This window comes from Tachysurus vachellii, chromosome 26 (assembly GCF_030014155.1).
Source record: "Tachysurus vachellii isolate PV-2020 chromosome 26, HZAU_Pvac_v1, whole genome shotgun sequence".
In the NCBI taxonomy this organism is placed as follows: Eukaryota; Metazoa; Chordata; class Actinopteri; order Siluriformes; family Bagridae; genus Tachysurus; species Tachysurus vachellii.
In genome coordinates this window covers 13,066,850-13,090,439 of record NC_083485.1, presented here as the reverse complement: position 1 = coordinate 13,090,439, position 23,590 = coordinate 13,066,850, and the positions used below count along the sequence as shown (strand labels likewise).

General features: G+C 37.5%; 1 protein-coding gene across 1 annotated transcript; it reads right to left on the bottom strand.

The window, feature by feature from the left end:
* Positions 1-732: 732 nt before the first annotated feature.
* On the bottom strand, positions 733-21,261 carry tmc2a (transmembrane channel-like 2a). The gene is made up of 20 exons (XM_060863750.1): positions 21,087-21,261; positions 20,960-20,995; positions 18,799-19,078; positions 12,134-12,289; positions 11,198-11,288; positions 11,017-11,098; positions 9,145-9,251; positions 8,766-8,864; positions 8,521-8,663; positions 7,505-7,652; positions 7,199-7,387; positions 5,436-5,615; positions 5,139-5,297; positions 4,401-4,529; positions 4,259-4,326; positions 3,428-3,667; positions 3,067-3,192; positions 2,868-2,946; positions 1,475-1,592; positions 733-1,375 (listed from the first exon to the last, which is right to left on the bottom strand). The coding sequence occupies exons 1-20, from the start codon at positions 21,259-21,261 to the stop codon at positions 1,173-1,175; spliced, it is 2,808 nt and encodes a 935-aa protein (XP_060719733.1). The 3' UTR covers positions 733-1,172.
* Between the last annotated feature and the right edge of the window lie 2,329 nt (positions 21,262-23,590).

Here is a 23,590-nt window from a genome sequence, read left to right as displayed (position 1 = left end):
GACATCTAGTGGAGAAATAGTGTATTGCAAGCTACTGAAACGTTGAGTATGATTCCCAGATTTGATCAAATTTACACCAAATTAATCACATCACTATTGCACATCACTATTGAAATCTTTGCTGTGTTTTATAATCCAAGTTATCATCATGATTTTATAGCTTTTTTTCCCCCCCAGATGATCACCAATGTTAGGGTTGCCAAGTATGTGCAACCCAAAAATTCCCAATAGCCACAACTTTACAACAACACTCAGTAAAATCAGCCCAAAACCAGTCAAAGCATCTCCGACTTTGTTTTAAATTACAACACACTAAATACATTCGATAATCATGCTGCAACATTTACAAAGTAGCATAATACACCTAAATTAAATCCATTTTATTTTTTAACTGTACTTCCATCAAGGTCTAAAATAATCTCATAATACTACATATACTGCATTTTTATAATTAAAGAACAATTATTAAAAAAAAAAAAAGGATCCACTACTTATAATTTCACATGCAGTTACTAGAATAATACTTAATGCACTACATAATAATAATAATAATAATAATAATAATAATAATAATAATAATAATAATATCTTAGACACACTCAGTATAGATTATAAATATATTCACAATTAAAAATATACAGCTTATGTATACATCTGGGAAAAACACTAAAGTTTAACAAGCCGAAATTTCTACGAAGACACGTAAGCCAGATATGGCAACCTCTAGCCATTTTAACACTGTTATTTAAATCAGACGGTTTATTTGTGCCAAAACCAGTGGAATCGTGATACATGACGTATTAGTAATGAGATGCCTGATGTCACAAGACCTGACAAATCAGGCTCCACTGTCTCAGCCATGCAAGTTATAACAATGAGTGATGATTAAAAGTTACATATCGCCGCTTTAAATTCCGCTTAAGATTTAAATTCTATCACTCTGAATGACCTGATTGTGTGAGATACACACTAAAGCTTTTGCACAATAAAGATAAACATATTCCCAATGCAATATGCAGCGTTTAAACTGTCTTCATGTGTTTAAAACATAACAGAGTCGCTATTCGTTTGTAAGAAGTAGGAATAATTCAACAGGTTCAGGAAGAAAATTAGAGTATATTTAGGAGGTAGTCTGTATGTCTAGTGCCAGTGGCTAGTGATAGTGTTTAGTGCTATTGTCCCCTGCGATGTCCTGCCCCTGGAGCTGGCCCCGGGTGCCCAGGCAGAGGCCCCGCTGTCCTGAGGCCTGGTGTTCGGTTCACAGGCCCTCGGGCGTTAGGATTAGCTGATGCCAGCGATAAGTCTTTCTGCAGGTTCACACCATTTGCAGCTGATCCTGGCTTCACTTTTGATGGTTTTCCTCCACCAGGCTTGTCTTTAGTATTGTAAGAAAATGTGATTGAATTTAAAACAGCTGTGTTTTAAAGACATTGTGATCATTTACAAAGTCAGGTGAAGTAGAAGCGTTTCTGACCTGCACGTTCGTCCGAATCGGGCACATTCGGCCGATTGGGTAGTAAATCCTCTAAATCCTTCATCACTTGATTGGTGCTGTCTGTGTTATTCCTCCTGTTCTTTTCCTCATCTCTTGCCTAAGAATGACGTTAGAAATAATATTATAATAAAAATTATCTTTGTTCACACAGCACTTTTTTTCCAAAAACAAAAATTAAGGCAAAATCTTTAAACGTTTTATATAAGTGATTAAAACTGAGTAGGAACGGCTTCAGAGTAGATTTCTGTCCAATAATCATTATTGGCATCAGTTAAATAACCAAAACAAAACAAACAAAATAACGTATTGGATAAAAAAAAACCTGCAACCACCAACACCCTGTGAGTTTCAGCTCACAGACTTCACACTACTGAATCTTTTTTAATATAAGATTTTTTTAGCATTGATTTTATTATTTTGCACTTTATACATCATTCATTCATTTATTCATCTTCTACCGCTTATCTGAACTACCTCGGGTCACGGGGAGCCTGTGCCTATCTCAGGTGTCATCGGGCATCAAGGCAGGATACACCCTGGACGGAGTGCCAACCCATCGCAGGGCACACACACACTCTCATTCACTCACGCAATCACACACTACGGACAATTTTCCAGAGATGCCAATCAACCTACCATGCAGGAGGAAGGGGAGGAAACCGGAGTACCCGGAGGAAACCCCCGAGGCACGGGGAGAACATGCAAACTCCACACACACAAGGCGGAGGCGGGAATCGAACCCCCAACCCTGGAGGTGTGAAGCGAACATGCTAACCACTAAGCCACCGTGCCCCCCTTTATACATCATTATTTTTATTAATATTTTTCGTAAAAATGTAAAATAAATAAATAAATAAATAAATAAATCAAACCCTTTTTTATTTTTCCTGATATATTTTTTTATAGTGACTTGCTTTAGTAAATAAGTAAATAAATAAATAAAGAAGTAAATAAAAAAATCAAATAGCAGTAGCTGCAAATAAAACATAATCATTAACAAATGAAAAATCTAAGAGTTAAAAGCTAAAAATAAAAAAATCAGGATGAAAATATATGGTCCGAAAAAAAAAAAAAAAAAAAAAAAAAAAGAATTTTATTAATTTCTAAAAAAATGGTGTTAACTAAAAAATTCAGTAGACTTCTTACAGGCAGAAATAAGGCAGAGTAAACAGGTAGCTATATAGAGCTTGTCCTAATATCCTCTGGAGCTCTATGGCAAAGTTTCTAGCTGTTCAGTAAAACCCTGCCCTCTGTCTGAGCTGTGATTCATCAATAAATGTCTCAGAAACAAATTTCAAGATGTGTTATACTGTTTAAAGCATTCAGAGCTTCATAGTTTTATATCTTTACACTATTTCATTCCTAAACTTACCATCTGCATTTTCTTTTTTAGCTCGTTGTTGGCGTTCTTATAGGCTTCGGACACTGAGTTGAGATAATAAATTGCCAGACTGCACAAACAATCAAACACATTCTTTCATTACTGACAGTCAAAAGCAAGGACAAGTGTGTTGATGTATAGAAGGCTACAGATGGAAACTGAACACAAATATAAAGCACGAGTGACTCACACCATGAGCAAAACAGCAGGAATGATGAGGCCGGGGTTTGCCACGTAACCGAACAGCTTCCCCATAAACGAAGGAAGATCCTTTTCTATCGTCTCAATCACTACGTCAAACATCCGATCTTTGCCACTGCGAGAAGAGATAAATGTGTGCTCAGAAATCCAGAAATCAAAGCTAAGATTTATGTGAAAAGGAAAGGATTTAAAATAAAAGATTTAAAAATATATATTAATAATGATGTGTCGGGATTTTTCCTCCAGTTGAGCAGCATCAGGAACAGAACTGATATGAATATAAAAGGTTCAGGTGTTGTAATGTAAGGATATTATATGTGTGTGTGTGTGTGTGTGTGTGTGTTTATGACCTAAAGGGTCCGCAGTCAAAGGACGGTGGCAGGGACATGATGGTGTAGACGACAGGCAGCAGGCTGAGGAAGAGGATGAGAAGAAGGAGTCCCATGTAGAAGTTGTTGGATTTTGAGGCCTTGAAGACTCGCTCATGAGGCACATTGGAGGCCATGACAGCCCAGCACTGGTAGTACATAGAGGTCAGGAGACGGAGGACGTTGATGCCGACCAGACCTGGAGCATAGAATGCTCCCATCCTAAATCCCATACACACACACACACACACACACACCAATATAGAGCTCATCAAAATAACAACAAATCCCTTTGCACTGACGTTACATTGAAGTTAGTCTTTGCTCCGACGCATATTCTTTAACGTTTCACCTGGAAACACAGCCGCCGTGATGCTCTACTTCCCTCATGGAAGAAGTAAGCTGTCGTATTTACAACTGTGGCAATATGTGCTTATGATGATCAGCTAAACACTGATTTTACCAAATGATTTCAAGTTCATGTTAAACACTGAATAATTTGCATTAATGATCTTAAATGATTGACCTATGTTCTATTTTTACCCCACAAAATGAACTGTGATTGGCTGCTTTACATGTCAGACAGACATGTGCTGGGACAATAAAAGCTGCTAAAGGGTCCAGACCTTCTGCTGCCAGTCTAAAGGTCTGGCTACGCAAGACTACACTGAAGCCGATAAATCACGCCATGGCTCGGTACTTAAGCAGCTTTGCTTATTCTTCTCATACACACTTAGCCTACTAAATGAAATCAAATCCTTCTTCTACATTAAAATCATCTTCTGTATTGCGTCTCATGCGTGTGTGTCCTACCAAATCATCCCTTGATTGAAGACCAATCCAAGGACATTGCCGCTGATGTCAAACTCAGCGTAGGAGGGCTGAAGATAGAAGACAAAGATAGAAGTTAGTTAGAATAGTGTGACATTTACAGCCCAAGTGTGAGCTCACTTACCCAACCTGCCTCCAAATCCCAGCACCAGCAGTAGTTAAGGAAGCGCACAATCAGAGCCCTCACGAAGTCCCCGATGAGGATCGTCAGATACGTCACTTGGATATCTGAGACAGTCAGTTTTACAAATTCCTATAGAGAACAATGTGTTAAACAATTTGGACTCTGCTTCAATTAAAAACCACTCAAGGGCAACAGTATGCATGTGGCAACCTGTGAAAACCCTTCACATTATCTGCTCTATATACAGTAGTTATAAAATATAGAATTCTGAACTGAATAACTGTGTTCATAAACACAAGCCTCATCATCGTCACTTCGCTCCACTGATCTGTTCAGTTTTCACTGATTCGTCCAGTCGCTTCTGTTCTATTGGTTAGATTACTATTGTGTCACTGTGGCACTTACATAGTCATGATTAAATTAGGACTATCATAGCTAGCAAGGTTGTAGACACCTTTAGGCAGACTGACTGTGTTTAATTCTCGGCTTGTTAGAAAGCAGACTAAATAAAAAACACATCCAACGCAGACTGAACACAGGCATTTTCAGTGTCGACTGATTATTAATAATACTAATTTTGTGTCTCGCTGAAACTAAAACTCTAAAAAAAATTTCTGTAATAATCGACACCTATGCAAAATGCCTGGTCCAGTAAAAGTACTCAATACAATCTATATCCACTGAAATGTTTTGACATTAACACTGTGGGCGGTGAGAGATAACAGGGAGCCTCATTACTATCCCCACTGTTGTCTCCCAGCACGGACCCCGGATCACATCAGAAGGGTCGAGAGGCGGAGGCGTGCCTGTCCCGTTTGGGTTATTAGCACTGAAGTTGGCGTAATATTCCTTCATGAACCACACGCTGGCGTTCCTTATGGATTGTTCCTCCACCAGCTTAGAGAAAAACAAGCATATCCAATACATTAGTCCTCTATACTTTCTCTAGACTGATTATAATTATAGCAGTGATACCTAGATAGCGTACATGTCAGTGATTTCATGTCAAGAATCATGTAATCTTTGTGATTATACCTTTTCGTTGACCTCATCAAAAAGAGCCAGGAGGAAGGTGTACAGGTTACCCAGGAAAAGGGCGAAGATGCGTCCTAGTTGCCACTTGAGGGCGATACGGGGGTGATAGTCCTCCAGCTCAGCGATTGTCTCGAACAGCATCGGGCCCACCAATCCGAGGAGAGACATTATAATCTCCAACTGAATAAAATCCAACAACATTTTACCACAGTTTTAGGGTGATATCAGTTTTTGGGTGATCCCCTTCCTTTATAGTATACAGTATATCCTCATATTAAGTATATGTGAGGCATATTATTTATTATTTTATGTGAAAAAAACAAAAAAATTAAAAAAATGGAAAAAAAAATTCAATCAATTTTATTTGGACTGAAAACATACAGCTTTGGATGTGAAAATAAAGCTTACGGACAAAGTAAAAGTGTAGAACTTTTTCCACATATATTTACAGTATTTATAGTAGCAAAGTAAAAAAAAAAAAAAAGTAAATCTTTTGTATTCGCTTTGAGTCGACTGGTTATTAATGTAAGGCCGAGATAAACAAAAGAAATTGAAATTGAAATTAGAAAGAATTTAAAGTTCATTCACTCATTTTCTACCGCTTATCCGAACTACCTCGGGTCACGGGGAGCCTGTGCCTATCTCAGGCGTCATTGGGCATCAAGGCAGGATACACCCTGGACGGAGTGCCAACCCATCGCAGCGCACACACACACACACTCATTCACTCACGCAATCACACACTAGGGACAATTTTTCCAGAGATGCCAGTCAACCTACCATGCATGTCTTTGGACCGGGGGAGAAAACCGGAGTACCCGGAGGAAACCCCCGAGGCACGGGGAGAACATGCAAACTCCACACACACAAGGTGGAGGCGGGAATCGAACCCCCAACCCTGGAGGTGTGAGGTGAACGTGCTAACCACTAAGCCACCGTGTCCCCCCTTTATACATCATTATTTTTATTAATATTTTTTGTAAAAATGTAAAATAAATAAATAAATAAATCAATAAATCAATCAATCAAACCCTTTTTTATTTTTCCTGCTATATTTATATATTTTTTTCCTGATACACATATATATTTACAGTATATGCAATAGTATTATATAAATACTATAATATAAAATATAAATATATATATTTATATACAGTATTTGCTATAGTAGCAAAGTAAAAAAAAAAAAAAGTAAATCTTTTGTATTCGCTTTGAGTCGACTGGTTATTAATGTAAGGCCGAGATAAACAAAAGAAACTGAAATTCAAATTAGAAAGAATTTAAAATTCAATTTCACCCGCTCACACAAGCCAGTCAAAATATCAACACTCCGTGTATGTTATATATCTCCATGAGACAAAACTGAAGCCCTTTGAAGCTTCCTATAAACACGGAAATGTTGTTTTGTCTTCAGTGAAAATGAAGATTTTTTAAAATGCCCTTAAAGCTGGAGAATTTCTTCATGTGGGCGTTATGAATGTGTTAGGATTTGAATTTGCAGTCTTTAATATCTAACTTGATAAACCCTGCAATGGCATTTCTTACTGTTACTGTAAGTGTTTAACATTACAGTGTATGACAGTTTATATATTGCCCTGTTCTGAAGTAGCATGCTCATGTGTTTTTTGGCCAGAGGTATCTTCAAATCTGCTGTACAGATAAAACACCTATAACATGGATTAGTCACAAGTTACAAAGGTAAAGAAGGTGTAAAATGAAGCCAGCTGTGCTGCACTGTATGTACTGTAAAGTAAATGTATTACCTCATTTTTCTCATACCAGCTCAGGTCGTCCCTGCCTTGAAACTCTTGCGAGCGCTTGACCACAAAGTAGATGAGATATCCGCTGCCTCCTAGGATACAGATAATGAGGAAGTTGGCCAATACACGCAGGAATCTCCTCAGGTGGATGTTCTCATCCTTCTGGTTCTCCTGCTCATCTACGATGGACTCCTATAACACACAGTTTAACTTTCAAAACGATGGAGATTTTGGAGATTCTCATCATCCCAGAGACAACAAGCACATGTACAGATGCTAACCTAAACACCCCCCGATTCATATACACACCTTAAAGCTGGTGGTGATGGAGGCGAACTTGTTGTCGGCCGTCTCTGCGTTGCCGATGAGGTAATCCCAGCTGGTGAACATCTTCCAGGCGAAGGTGAACTCGTTGTCCTCGCTGTCCCCACCCCCTACATCTGCGTTTTTAGCCATCCTAACGGCGAGAGTGGACTGCGTTCATAAAAGTAGGAATCCACTCTAGCTGGCAGGATAACAGAAGCGCATTCTTCTGTTTTGACACATGGCGCAAGCAACCGGTTCGAGCCGTGGCAAGTAAACATGTATTTTAATGTAGACGCAAGCAGAATTTGACGGCGTAATGACGACGTGTCGCTACTTTAGTTGGATGGGAGTCCATTTTTTTCAGCTGTCGACTGGTCGCTATTTTTGCGGACCAGCTTAAAGGTATCGGCACTGATATTGGTAAAGAGGGTATGACAATCAAAATTTTTCCAGCAGGCACGGGGTTAAAACCCTCCCACATTCAGTGCATTTACTTTATTTGATAGATGTAGGATTCAGGTCCCATTAACCCATTAATGTATAGTATTATGTAACTCACTCCAATGTAAACTGGAGCTTTAGCGGTTTAACTGAAAACGAAATTGTTTCATCAGTAATTAAGAATAACAAGCAATAAAGGTTCTAAATGTGTGGTGTCCTGGGAAACCCATTTGCGTGGTGAATTTTTGACCTAGCTTACTATTCAGTACTGCATAAATATTCACCCCACTTTAAAAGGTTCTACATTTTGTGACATTAGTGTTGAAATGTATTTTTGCGCCTGCACCATGATCATGATAATAGGAGCCTTAAAAATCCAAACTTATCTTAAAATGTAAACATTCTGACGTAATTCACATCTACAGCTAGACATTAAAAAAAAAAGTAAAACTGTACATACTTATGAGATCGTAGACATCTTACACTGATACACATCACAGACAGATGGTTAAATATGACCTGTGCTAATATTTCATGCCATTTCTAGCAGCTCTAGTAATGGATGAAATGAGACTCACGTTCGGATCACAACTATCAGGCTATACCCGAAGTTCCCAATGCCCACCATGAGGTAGGACAGAGGGAGTCGAAACTTCAGGAAGCCAATGGTTCTCTGGTCATTATAGTAGCCATAGAATAACACAGAGTATTTGCAGTAACCCTGTTAAGAATAAAACGAGAGTTATTATAAACAGGATGCAATCCGTAGAATAAAAATCTAAATGAAAATAAGGACTCGTGTAGTATAGTTAGCAGGTCTTACGCTAAAATCTGTGAGAACGGCGTAGTCCATCGCATTGGCCTGTTCCTCTCGTGGCACTGTTTTTCGAGGAATAGAACCATAAGGGAGACCCATGAGAACCTAGAAGATATACATCCAATTTGTGCTCCAGGGAAAAATCTATTATCAGGATTGTAAAGTATACTTCAGGGTTCATTCAGCTTTTAAAAAACTAAAGAGTTCAAGCTGAAAACAAAGACGTAATTATTTAAATACCTGCACAATATACCTGCTAGGATCAGATTAAAAAGGATTACTGCTAGCCTTAAAAAGGATTACTGCTGAGAGAGTGAATTTGGCACAGGATACTTCTGTATGAACCCTGAGTGTTGTGTGTAAATAATGCATGATCCACTCTGACCTCAGGGATCACAATCAGGCCAAAGGTCAAACTGAAGAGAACAAGGTTCATGCCATACATCCAACGGAGGAAGATGAAGTAGGAGGCGACTGAAGAACCGAAGTGACCTAAGAATCCAATACACAGAGGTTAACTTACTCACATATACTGTAGGCGGTTCATGTTTTTCTGTGAGCTACAGTATTTTCTTATTTGATGTCTTTCCCGAATAGTCCTTAAAAACATTTATCTTTAAGACATGATTGGAAAATCCACTTCAGATCTGTCATTATTTACACAACATTATCCTATCTTTTTTTTTTTTTATAACACAATGAAGACGTGCTTCAAAACTCGTCGCTATATGTTGAGAATATCAAGCAGCAAAGGTGTGACTGAGGTAACAGTACTGCAAGATAATAACGGTGTGAAAAGCCACACTGTTAATCATAGTGTGTTCTCACTCACTCACTCATTTTCTTCCGCTTATCCGAACTACCTCGGGTCACGGGGAGCCTGTGCCTATCTCAGGCGTCATCGGATATCAAGGCAGGATACACCCTGGACGGAGTGCCAACCCATCGCAGGGCACACACACACACACACACACACTCTCATTCACTCACGCAATCACACACTACGGACAATTTTCCAGAGATGCCAATCAACCTACCATGCATGTCTTTGGACCGGGGGAGGAAACCGGAGTACCCGGAGGAAACCCCCAAGGCACGGGGAGAACATGCAAACTCCACACACAAGGCAGAGGCGGGAATCGAACCCCCAACCCTGGTGGTGTGAGGCGAACGTGCTAACCACTAAGCCACCGTGCCCCCCTCATAGTGTGTTGTTTTTAACAAAATTAAATAATTAGGAATAGAGTTCAAGAGAATCAAGAGAATCCCATGTTTTGCCAACACCTGAAATCAGAATCAGTCTAAAGTTTCCTGACTGGTTTGTACAGACAAATGTGTTGAATTTCAAGCAATAGCGTTTGGTGAATGCTAACAGGATTTAATCTTTTTTTTTATTTATAATTTTTTTTTTAATTACATTTTTTTTTAATGTTTTTTTTTTTTTTTTTACATTTTTTTATTCAATTCGATTAAATTTTTAGCTTATTTCTATAACACTTGCTTTTAACAATTCACATTGTCACAAAGCTGCTTTACAATAGTATAGAAACAGAATTAGAATCTCAAAGTTTAAAGTTTAAAAATTTAGTTTCTATCTAACATCTAATCCTTATGAGCAAGTCGGAGGAGACGGTGGCAAAGGAAAAACTCCCTGAGAAGATCTGAGGTAAATAATGTAAATGTAAATAATGTCCTTTCTACAACAGTTTGTAGTTGAGTTCAATTTCTGTTCTTAAAAAGATTGTGTGCAGCAGTTTTAATCACTCACTCACTCATTTTCTACCGCTTATCTGAACTACCTCGGGTCATGGGGAGCCTGTGCCTATCTCAGGCATCATCGGGCATCAAGGCAGGATACACCCTGGACGGAGTGCCAACCCATCGCAGGGCACACACACACACTCACTCTCATTCACTCACACAATCACACACTAGGGACAATGTTCCAGAGATGCCAATCAACCTACCATGCATGTCTTTGGACCGGGGGAGGAAACCGGAGTACCCAGAGGAAACCCCCGAGGCACAGGGAGAACATGCAAACTCCACACACACAAGGTGGAGACGGGAATCGAACTCCCAACCCTGGAGGTGTGAGGCGAACGTGCTAACCACTAAGCCACCGTGCCCCCCCAGTTTTAATCAGAATAATAATTTAATAAGCCAAACACAAAGATAACTATCAATGCTTTAAGCTAAGCTAAATATATCAGATAAGACCTGTAATTTAGAGCTCACAATGAAATTTGTAACTCACTTTCAACCTCTTTGATTTTCCGTTCCCAGGGTATGCAGGCCGTCTTAAAATTATCAAAATCTCGCTGAAACTTGATCCATTTCTTTTAGAAAAGCAAAGAAAAAAATAACATTAAACCACCTGGATATGAAGCATAACGTCAGCATAAAAGTCTGAGATATTTTTTGTCATCATATCTTACCTTCGTCATCATGACTTTAAAGGCGTACAGTTTCTTGCCTTTCCCTTTGCCCAAAGCTCCTTCAAACTTATCCACAAACATCTGCGCTTCCCTAATCACAGAAGATTAGCAAGTGAGTACAGTTTATATAGTTTTGTAGACAATGCTGGATGGATATTAAGACATCAAACTCCATCTTATTTAGATAACATGTTAATGCGTAACTAGTTCAGGAAGTACTAGGGGTTGCAAAGACCAGACGACTCGTATAATACAGTAACTAGCTGCTGCTGTGTGGAGATGTCGGCTAGTTGGCTGGCAGGCGGTAAGGAGATCGCTATCCAGTCCCACACAGCTACTTTTGAATCAGACAAAAACATTGATCCCAGACACGTTTTCAGGTGCTGCCAAGACCGCAGACGATCATGCTCTCGTTTACACTATCAACTTATTGAATATCATACAGTAGCTGTCTACGGTTTATTATTTGTGACATTTATTGCACCAAAAAAGCAGCGAAGCTAAAAACTGTATTTCTAAACCCTGTGCTGAAATTCACACGTGCACACACACACACACACACACACAAAATAATAATAATCCTGAAACCCTGTTTAAACTACGGAACTAGACAAACATCTTATTAAAATACCGGCTGCCGTGTAAAAACATGTAGTTCTGCAACCCGTAGTACATAGAGAGAGAAATTATTATGAAAGTGAAGTGTTTAGTGAGGAATCGAATCCAAGGGCCCCTGAGAGTTTTAGGGGTTAAAGGTTAATAAAGAAATCAAGCTAAAACACATCTCGTATGTTTTAAAGCTTATATAAACTTTTCTCTTGTTCACACACGTCCTAAAGACACAGTGACTTAACCAGCGACTGACGGTCAATCACAGGCTGTGCTAAATCTAAAGAGTCGCACATGAGAGCACACTTTCACACTCATCCACAGTACTTGAGGTGTTTGAGCCTCCTCTTCATCCTCCACGGCTTGCTCCTAATGTTAGCGATCAGCTTCTTCTTTTCCTCCACCTCTTCCATTAGCCGAGCCCTCTCCCCCTCTGACATGGACTCCTCCTCCTCCTCCCCCCCCTCTGACTTAGAGTCCTCACTGGAGATAGTGGGGACGCGCAGGGGTGGGAGGGAAGAAGAAAGAAGGAGTGATGAGCAAAGCTACTACAGGGAATAAACAGATTTATGCTGATCTGGGACCAGTTTCGCAGCTTTAGCCGCCTCAGGTTCCTAAACCAGCATAAAAAAGGGGAAGCGCAGAGGCTGGTGGTCAAATGGTTTCATGTTTTAGTGCAAACAGGGAATAATGCAGTAAATACAGCTGTACATGCATAACCGATAACGCATGTAAAGCCACAATGTGTACAAAAGAGTCACATGAACTTCACATGTAAATAATCAGATGATTATTTTCACGTGATTGTTTTCACAGGTTTTTAAACACGTAGCTTCAGTTTTATTCCGCATGATTTCTTTTTGCAGATTTAAATATACATTGTTTCACACTCGGTTCGTTCATTTTCACACGTGATTTACAACAAGATTTGCAGATTTTCGCATGTGATTTTTCTTCGATTCTTTGATTCATTTTTGACTATGGATTTATTTTCTCATGTGATCTTTAGAAAAAGCCTGACTCCGTTTCACATGTGATACTCAAGATAAACTAATGTTCACATGTGATTTTTCGCAGTTATTCCATATTCACATGTGATTTTTCGCAGTTATTCCATATTCACATGCGATTTTTCGCAGTTATTCCATATTCACATGTGATTTTTCGCAGTTATTCCATATTCACATGCGATTTTTCGCAGTTATTCCATATTCACATGTGATTTTTCGACGTTATTCCATATTCACAAAGTTAGTCACTTGCATGTGATGTTCCACGTACGGTTTATTGCTTTTTCAATTTACAGTAAGTGCACGTGATTTTATGCTGGAAGTTATTTTCACATCACCTTTTACACAGGATCAATTTATTGTTTTTTATATGATTTTTTTTTCTTCAAATTTATTTTCGCACGATGAAAACGCTTTATTTTAAATGTGATTTTTGCATACGATTTATTTATTTTTATTTTTAATCGTTTTTTTTTTTTTTTTTTTTTAAACGATCCGTTTAGATTCACATGTGAATTACGATCTCACACAAATACGTGTTTCTCACGTGATCACATAGTGTTCACATGATGCCGCATCTGTTTACTTGAGATCTCAGGTTATTGTATGTACCTTCAACTCTAACACATGTGATACCATATTATTAAAAACAGATGCACAACATGAAACGTATGTGATTTTACTGGACAATAAAAAAAGAATGATTTGCTTGTCGCTTGTGTTTCTAGGAAATAAAGTTAATCAGGTACATTTTATAATGACACAAAATCTAAATCAACACGTTAAAATGTTTCGATTCACTCCTGAACAATCAAATCACCAGCACACCCACTCACCGCTTAGAGTCCTCACTGGGATAGTGGGGACACGCAGGGGTGGGAGAGAGGAAGAAAGAAGGAGTGATGAGCAATGCTAGTAAAGCGTATTAACAGATTTATGCTGATCTGGGACCAGTTTTGCAGCTTCAGCCACGTGATGTTTCTAGACCAGCATAAAAAAGGGAAAGGCAGAGTGTGATCCTTTAAAGCAGTTGTGGAATAATGTAATCTCAGTTAAACAATATTCTGGGCACATAAATATGCATAAATAATGTAGGCCTCAATGTTGAAGAAGCGATTGTTTAGGTTGAGCCCCTTATAGAAGAGTCACATGATTCACATATGAAATGACACATATGTTTTAAATATAAGTTTTACCAAATGATTCATATGATTCACATTTGAAATGACACATATATGTTTCACATGAGGTCCAAGGGTTTTTATATTCTCGTATCATTTCACAGGATTTATTCATTTTCCTTACGTCATCTTTATAATTGTTTTATTTTCACATGTGATTTTACGTGATTCCTTTATATTCCGATGTGATTTCTAAACACGACAAATTTATTTTCGCATGAAATTTAACAAATTATTTATCCACTTTCATCTGATTGTTACACATGATTTATAACCCGATGTCAATGATTCATTTATCATATTTACTGTATGTGTTGTTACACGATACAGTGAGTTTTCCATATGATTCTTTTTTTACATCTGATTTTTTTTTATACTGTTTAGTTTTCACATGTGATTTTGATTTTACTTTTCATTTATGATTTTAAACATTATCCATCAATATTAACACAAATATTTTTTCCCCACATGTGATTGTTATGTTTTTTTTCCCACATGGGATATTAACATGATTCATTTGCCTTTGGTTTTTTTACACAATTAATTTATTCCCACATCTGATTTTTCCAATGATTAAATTATTTTCACTCGTAATTTCTGATCCTCTAACTCTTGCAGAATTTCTTTTAAATTTTTTTTTTTTTCACATATATACATGTCTTTTATCTATGATCACATGGTTCAGATAATGAAACTGTTTGAAAGTATTTACTTAAGTTCATGTTCAATTCCAGGTCCAAATCTGTCAAAATGCATCTTGGGGTTTTTTTTTTTTTTTTTTTTTTTTTTAACCTAAAGACACATTACACACATAATTGCATGTGGGAAAAAAAACAAAAACGGATGATCACATGCGAAATATGTGATTTTCATCAAATTAACATGAGTGCTGATAAAAACGTGACAGTTAAAATAACACAAAAAAAATATAACACAACACTAATAAATTTTAATCACTCCTTAAAAATCAAATCACCAGCACACCCACTCACCACTTAGAGTCCTCACTGGGATAGTGGGGACGCACAGGGGTGGGAGGGAAGAAGAAAAAAATGAGCGATGAACAACACAACTACAGCATATTAACAGATTTATGCTGATCTGGGACCTGCCGTAACTACATGATGTAATCACATGAAAAACCACATGACACACATGTGAAATTACACATATGGGCTTCAGAAATTTTTCACATTGGTGCATGGGTTTTTATTTTCATCTGTGATTTTTTCTTCATATAATTCAGTATTTGCACACAAAAAAAAAAGTATATATCACATGTGATTGTTAACACGAGACATTCGTTTACACCTGGAATTGTTTTCAATTCGCCTTTTTACACACACACTTATTTATTTGAAAAATAAATGATTTAATATTTATTTATTTATTTATTTATTTATTATAAATATGATGAACATGTTTTTTTTTAATTAGATTTTTTTAAAATGTTTTCAACTTTTTTTTTTATGTAATCGATTGATTTATTTCCACATCTGAATTTTATATACGATTCATTTATTTTCACATGTGACTTTTATGCATAAATCGCTTATTTTTAAAAAAAATGATTTTTATACACAATTCGTTTATATATTCACATGTAGTATTTATGCAGAATTACATTTGTTTTTTTTTTTACATGTCATGTTTATGCATAATGTGATTTTTATTGCTCGTTTGTTTTCACACGCTTTTTTTTTTTATCTACTGCTTTATTTTTACATGTGACTCATTTTCACATGTAAATTTCTCTCCACATGATTACTCTCACATGGGTTTGTTTTCCTTAAATGTGATATCGTCATGTGGATTGTTGTTTTTCACATGCGGACAAGTTCGGGTGATGCCACACGTGATCCCACGAATACACATGCAATGTCTGATCCTTCATGTTTAAATGCCCTTTTATGTTTTTTTTTAACATGTGATCATGTTATACACACGATCACATGAAAAACACTAATCACATGTGAAATCTATGTGATTATCACACAAGGGCTGGATACTGAAGAATGATCTGCTTGTCATTCAGATACTCTGAAAACTTTCATGTTGAAATTACGCAGAATCTAAATCAACAAATCAAAATGTTTCGATTCACTCCTGAAAAATCAAATCACCAGCACACCCACTCACCACTTAGAGTCCTCACTGGGATAGTGGGGACACGCAGGGGTGGGAGGGGAGAAGAAAGAAGGAGTGATGAGCAATGCTAGTACAGCGTATTAACAGATTTATGCTGATCTGGGACCAGTTTTGCAGCTTCAGTCTCATCAGGTTCCTAGACCACTATTAAAAGAAGAAAGCAGACCCTGATGGTCAAAGGGTTTCATCTTTTAAATGCAGTAAGTGCTTTAGGATTAAAAGATTTTGGGAAGAAATGCATATTTACATGCATAATCAATAAAGAATATTTAAAAATAAAAACACGTTTTGATTCTTCTGACAGAAAATCACATGAAATTTCAATGTTCAGTATATGGTCCATAAACTGCTTAATTTTAATTGGACTTTTCACTTGCGTGTAATTTGTATTTTTCTCACGATTCATTTATTCTCAAGTCAGATTCACGTCGTTTTTTTTTTTTTAGATCGGATTCCTTTCATTTTCCCCTTGTGATTTGTTTACGTTCACGTTTGTTGATATTAAAGTCACACAAGTGAAATGAACGTGATTTTTCTGTACGCACCAGACACTCTGTACGCTGTCGCTTAGATACTCTGTGTAAGTCATGAATGTTAAACTATAGTGAATTAAAGTTACATTAATTAAAGTAAAGTCAACCTGATAAAAACAAAAAACTTTGAAATAAAATATTAAAACAAAAATCAAATCAGCACCACACCCACTCACCACTATGTGTCCTCACTGGGAATAGTGGGGACACACAGAGGTGGAAGGGACTAAGAAAGAAGGAGCGATGAGCAATGAAAGTACAGGATATTAACAGATTTATGCTGATCTGGGACCAGATTCAGTCTCATCAGGTTTCTAAACCAGCATAAAAAGTAGAAAGCAGATTCATCTTTTAGTGCAAAGAGGGAATAATGAAATATGTCCAGTTTAATGAAAGAGTAAATCTTGGGCATAAAGACATATCTAAACGTAAACTAATAATGTTGAGCCCCTTACAGAAGAGTCACATGAACTTATGAAATTATTCATGAATTGAATAATTACATGAATCACATGTGAGATGTGCACATACTTTATTTAGTGCACATATTACATTTTATAGGTGATTTTTTATATTTGATTAACCTTTTTTTTAATATACATTTTTAAATATATTTTTTTAACATATACTGTAACTTGCTCACTTTCACATGCGATTCCTACATATGACTCATGTGATGCTTAGACATGTGATATTCTTTTAACATGTCATTTTTACGTGATGAATTTATTTAAACATCTGATTTATTTGTTTGTCGTTTACAGCCGATTAGTTTATTTCCATGCGTGATTTTACGTATATGATTAGTTCAATTAAAGTTCAATTTTATTGTGATTTTAACAAATGTTTAATTTTGTGATTTTTTTTATACAGAATTAATTGATTTCAAACTCTAAGTCACATGTGATCACATGCAAAAACGTGATATTTTTTTCCGTAAGGGGTTATTTGTTAGATGCTCATAAAACAGTGCTGGTAGGAATGAAGGTTAATACGTAACAGACAAAATGACGCACAAATTAAATCCAACACGTTAAAATGTTTCGATTCACTCCTAAAAAAAATCAAATCACCAGCACACCCACTCACCACTTAGAGTCCTCACTGGGATAGTGGGGACACGCAAGGGTGGGAGAGAGGAAGAAGGAAGGAGTGATGAGCAATGCTAGTACAGCGTATTAACAGATTTATGCTGATCTGGAACCAGTTTTGCAGCTTCAGCCATGTGATGTTTCTAGACCAGCATAAAAAAGAGGAAACGCAGAGTCTGATCCTTTAAAGCAGTTGTGGAATAATGAAATTATTAAATAATACTTAGGGCATAAATAAATAATAATGCATGTCAAGCCACAATGTTCAATAAGAAGTGATTGTTTAGGTTGAGCCCCTTATAGAAGAGTCACGTGAATTTCCCATGTAATTATATTGTTATTATTATTATTATTTTTTATGTATATATTTTTTTCACATATAGGGGGCGTATGAGATGTAGTTTATGGGGGTTTTAATGCTATTTTATTTTATTTTCAAAAGGTTTTATACATAATTTAATTCCTAATATTCATCATTTATTTTCATATGTGATTCATTTAGTTTCTTGTATTATTTTTTATACATGTCTCATTTATTTATTTTTATTTCCTGACGTGATTTTCTGTGAAAAGTATGTGAATTCTTCATGAGGGGGTCAAAACAAAAAATTATTTGCTTGTCACTTACTTAGATGCTAATAAAATACAAACTTTGCTATGAATTCAAGTCGACCAGGAACAGTACAAGTTACAAAAATGCTAAATCAACATGTTTACTTTTTCAAATCACTCCTTAAAAAAATAAATAAATCAAATCACCAGCACACCCACTCACCACTTTGAGTCCTCACTGGGATAGTGGGGACACGCAGGGGTGGGAGGGAAGAAGCAATCATGGAGTAATGCAATCATAGCACAATGCAATTATACAAGAACAGTTCAGTTAAATAATATTTTGAACATTGCATAATTACATGCAGAACCTACAATGCATGTAAAGCCAAACCTTTGAAATAAAACAAAGTAAGGGTTTTAGTTGACTGAACAATGAACTGTTTAATGGTTTCTGTTGTTTCTAAACCACCATACCTACTGCTCTTCTTCTTGGAACTTTTGCCTCTCTTGTTTTTGGATGCTGCTGGTTTTCCTCTCTTCCGGTTTCCTGCGCATCTCTTCGGAGGAATGTCGTAATCGCTGTCGTCCTCCGAGGCCACTCTCGGAGATGCTTTCTTTCTGTTGGCCGACTTGCGACCTTTAGGCCGTTCGGCCTCTTCGTCCTCATCTCCACCGTCCTCGCTGGTGGCAGCTTTGCTCTTTTTGCCTGCAGCTGCTTTATCGTTTTTGCCTTTGTTTTTGCCTTTTTTGTCGTCTGAATACATAAATGCATGTAATATATGCACATTTCTCACTGTTAGAAATGTATCATGATTTTATTTAAACTAGCAGCAGCCACGCAGACAAAAACTCTAAACCCCACAGTGGATGAAACAAGACTTGAAATGGCTGAAGACCTCAAAAGGCCAGAGCTCATTCATTCATTCATCTTCTACCGCTTATCCGAACTACCTCGGGTCACGGGGAGCCTGTGCCTATCTCAGGCGTCATCGGGCATCAAGGCAGGATACACAAGGCAGGATACAAGGTAGTGCCAACCCATCGCAGGGCACACACACACTCTATACAACCTACCATGCATGTCTTTGGACCGGGGGAGGAAACCGGAGTACCCGGAGGAAACCCCCGAGGCACGAGGAGAACATGCAAACTCCACACACACAAGGCGGAGGCTGGAATCGAACCCCCAGCCCTGGAGGTGTGAGTGAGGCGAACGTGCTAACCACTAAGCCACCGTGCCCCACTGCCAGAGCTTTACTTTAAAATTTAAAAGCTTGGACATTAACATTTGGTAGAAGTCCCTTCTCTAAAAAAAAAAAAAAAAAATCCTAGCATTATATACACAGCCAACAACAGCAAAGAAGAAATCTCTGAAATGCCTCACAGTTTATTTTTAATGTGAATGATATCTATCTAAATAATGACCTCTAACATGCCAGCTCACATGACCTAACATTAGCTAAATACAGGCTAGCGATTCTGTTAATGAATGCTAGTTAGCTAGCTAACAATTTGCACTTTAGACAGTGGCTCTGTCACACTCTGTTCATGCAGGAGAATTTGTGAGGATAAATAAAATTGTTCATTGTTCTGTCTTCAAAAAATAACACAGTACCATTCCATTATTCTTTCTAGATATAAGAACAGATTTAGATTTTATCTAGAATTATTCATTCATTCATTTTCTACCGCTTATCCGAACTACCTCGGGTCACGGGGAGCCTGTGCCTATCTCAGGCGTCATTGGGCATCAAGGCAGGATACACCCTGGATGGAGTGCCAACCCATCACAGGGCACACACACACACACACACACACTCTCATTCACTCACGCAATCACACACTAGGGACAATTTTTCCAGATGCCAATCAACCTACCATGCATGTCTTTGGACCGGGGGAGGAAACCGGAGTACCCGGAGGAAACCCCCGAGGCACGGGGAGAACATGCAAACTCCACACACACAAGGTGGAGGCGGGAATCGAACCCCGACCCTGGAGGTGTGAGGCGAACGTGCTAACCACTAAGCCACCGTGCCCCCCTTATCTAGAATTAGTCAGCATTAAAAAATAGCTGTGTTCATGTTCAACATTAGCATATATCCCTTACTGAGCTTTAGAACTTTAAGCATTTCTTCAATTATTTATTTCTGACTTACCACAAAGTTTGACATGGACAGTTTATAAGGCGGTAATTAATATTATTCCTGTGTGATGATGAATGTAACATTATAGTTAATTATCTACCTGATGCTAGCTATGTTATCTAGGTTTATCCCCAGGCTACTGTTTTTTTTTTAGTTTTTTTTTTTGCTTGTATTTTGCAGTTAGTTCACTATACTGTCTTAAAATGTAAAAAAAACTTTATCATATCAACAAAAGACTTTACTAAGAAGTTAAATCTACTGTTAAAAAGAATCCTGTTATTATTATTCAAAATAACTTCCTAACTTTCCTTCTCCATTCAGTTTGAACTTTCAATCCCATACATTTCTGCCCACACTGGGGCTTATTTGCCTGCTGTAGGCTTCATCTGCGTGGCTGCAGCCGAATCACACTCACAGCATATAGCAATAATAAAGCAAACAGTCCAGAAATCCGTGTACAAGTATATAAATGTCATGTTTGTACTTACCCTCAGCACTTTCTATCCCATCAATCTCTATTCCCACTAAGTACAGTACAACAAAACACAACATTTCAATCATTATACATGAAATAATAACTTTATACAAAAGTAGAAATCAGATTTTAAATATCACACCTTCTGTTAATTTTGCTGTATCGCTTTTCTTTGGCATTTTGAAAGTCCTCGAGCTTGAACTTTTCCGTGTCGGTCAGGATGGGGTAGATGTTCTTATGTCTGCAGACAGTCTGGCACATTCCCCCAGTATGAGGTGTGCAACTACTATCCCGTAACTGACTCCTTATATCCATGGCAACGTCACATGATCTCAACGTCCTATCAAATATGTCAAATTTCAGCCGACGCCGGTTTCACTGTGTCCAGGTGCACTGTACAGAACCGTACAGAACCGTAAACACTTTAATAATAAGTGGTTTAAACAGTGATGGATGAATTTCAGAGATGGATAAAGAGCTGAGAAATTTCATTAGCCATAGGATTGACGACGGAGAAAGAAGAGAAAGGAAGGATTTCGTTATACTTTCGGACCTTTTATTAAATGCCGTGCGGCACATCGAGGGTCGGATAAGATCACAATGCATTCTTTTGAGAAACAAAACAACATATTACGCCTGATTAAACTGTCAGATACACTCTCACTCATAGGGACACACGACACCGTGACACTTAGCACTTGTAGCGAGGCGAGCACCCTTAAACATTTAATGAAGGTTTAGGTTTCCATTCAAGAGGCAATTAACCACATTTTCACAGAGTATTAAGCTTTACATGTTCATATCGTTAGTCGTAATCAAGTAATGTTCTGGATGCAGTCATGTGTGCATGTGTGTTGTTTTTTTGTTTTGTTTAAACGAGCCCATAAACATTTACACCAGACTTTTTAATTAACCGGGACTATTTAGTAAGTGTGACATGTGAGCTGCAATATTACAGATAAAAAATGGTTGGGTAATCTATACACACACACACACACACACACACACATGCCAGTGTGCCCATGTGATATTACACCTAGACACCTGGTGGATGATACAGAGGGTCTCACTTTTCACACAATGTAGTAATCAGTCCGAGTCCATTAGCTAAACTGATACACACACGTCTGCACATACAGAGAACATAAGCACACCATCATGACCATGACAATATTACACACTGATCAGACTCATAGTTCACTCAAAGGTAATGAAAATGTTCTTTTTCTCGACTCAAATTATGGTGAGTTTTAATAATTCATGGTTTAGCTCATGTAAAGTGTATGAGCAGCATTTAAATGTTAATGTATCTTGTCTGGCAGAGACGGAGAGCTCAACATGGAGATCGTGGCTTATTTTATAGTCTGGACTGTAGATAGTGACCAGTAATGGGGCTGTCCATAATCCATCTTGTCCTGTCTTTATTCTCTGTGGTCTCTGAACCGAAGAGTGTCTTACCTGCCCTGTGCTGTGTTGGTTGTTTTCCTGTCATTGTATCCCACTGGTGTTGTAACATGCTCTGGAGTTTTGTGCCAAGGCATTAAATAATAAATCAACATTCGCAACCAAAATATATCTTAGAAAAATTGCAATAGATGACTCAGCACTCAGTACCAAACCACTCCCAGCCTGGTTCCAAATGACTTATTACTCAGAACCAAATGACTCACAACTCAGAACCAAAGACTCATAACTCAGGATCAAATGACTCATAACTCAGGACCAAAAAACTAACAGCCAGGTATCAAAACACTCAAAGCCAAGGACCAAACAACTCATACAGTTGTATCAAACTACTTAAGCTCAAGACCAATGATTCATTATTCAGTACCAAACAAGCAACTCACAGCTCAGTAGCAAGCAATTTACTGCTCATAAATAACATAGAGGTCAGTGCTAAATGACTCATAGTTCAGTACCAAATGACACATAGCTCGGTACCAAATAACATAGAGGTCAGTACTAAATGACTCATAGTTCAGTACCAAATGACACATAGCTCGGTACCAAATAACATAGAGGTCAGAACTAAATGACTCATAGTTCAGTGCCAAATGACACATAGCTCGGTACCAAATAACTTAGAGGTCAGAACTAAATGACTCATAGTTCAGTACCAAATGACACATAGCTCAGTACCAAATAACATAGAGGTCAGTACTAAATGACTCATAGTTCAGTACCAAATGACACATAGCTCAGTACTAAACCCAATATCTACAAGCGTCTACTTTTTTTTAGAACACAAGAGGGCGCCATGTGGCTTCCAAACCAATCCATGAGTTTATAAAATGCTCTGGGTTCTTCATAAATTAATACAATTTATAGCAATAAATCCAGATCAGTTCAGATAATGTTTTTGTGCTAATATCTAATATTAAATATATAATATTTGGTGGGAATATTTTTGTCCATTTTAAAGAGTGGTTCTTGGGCAAGTTTGCAGGAAGGCAATCAAGAACTCTTAAACCTTAGGGAACTTAAATTCCATTCCTCTCTCTTATACATTTTCACAACATTAACTACAACTATAAATATTATGCATGGACAAACAGAACAATGGGTCATTCCTTAATTAATAATAAATAATAAAAGAAAAGACTGCTTGCAAGACAACATGGTATAAGAGGAATAAAACATTTAT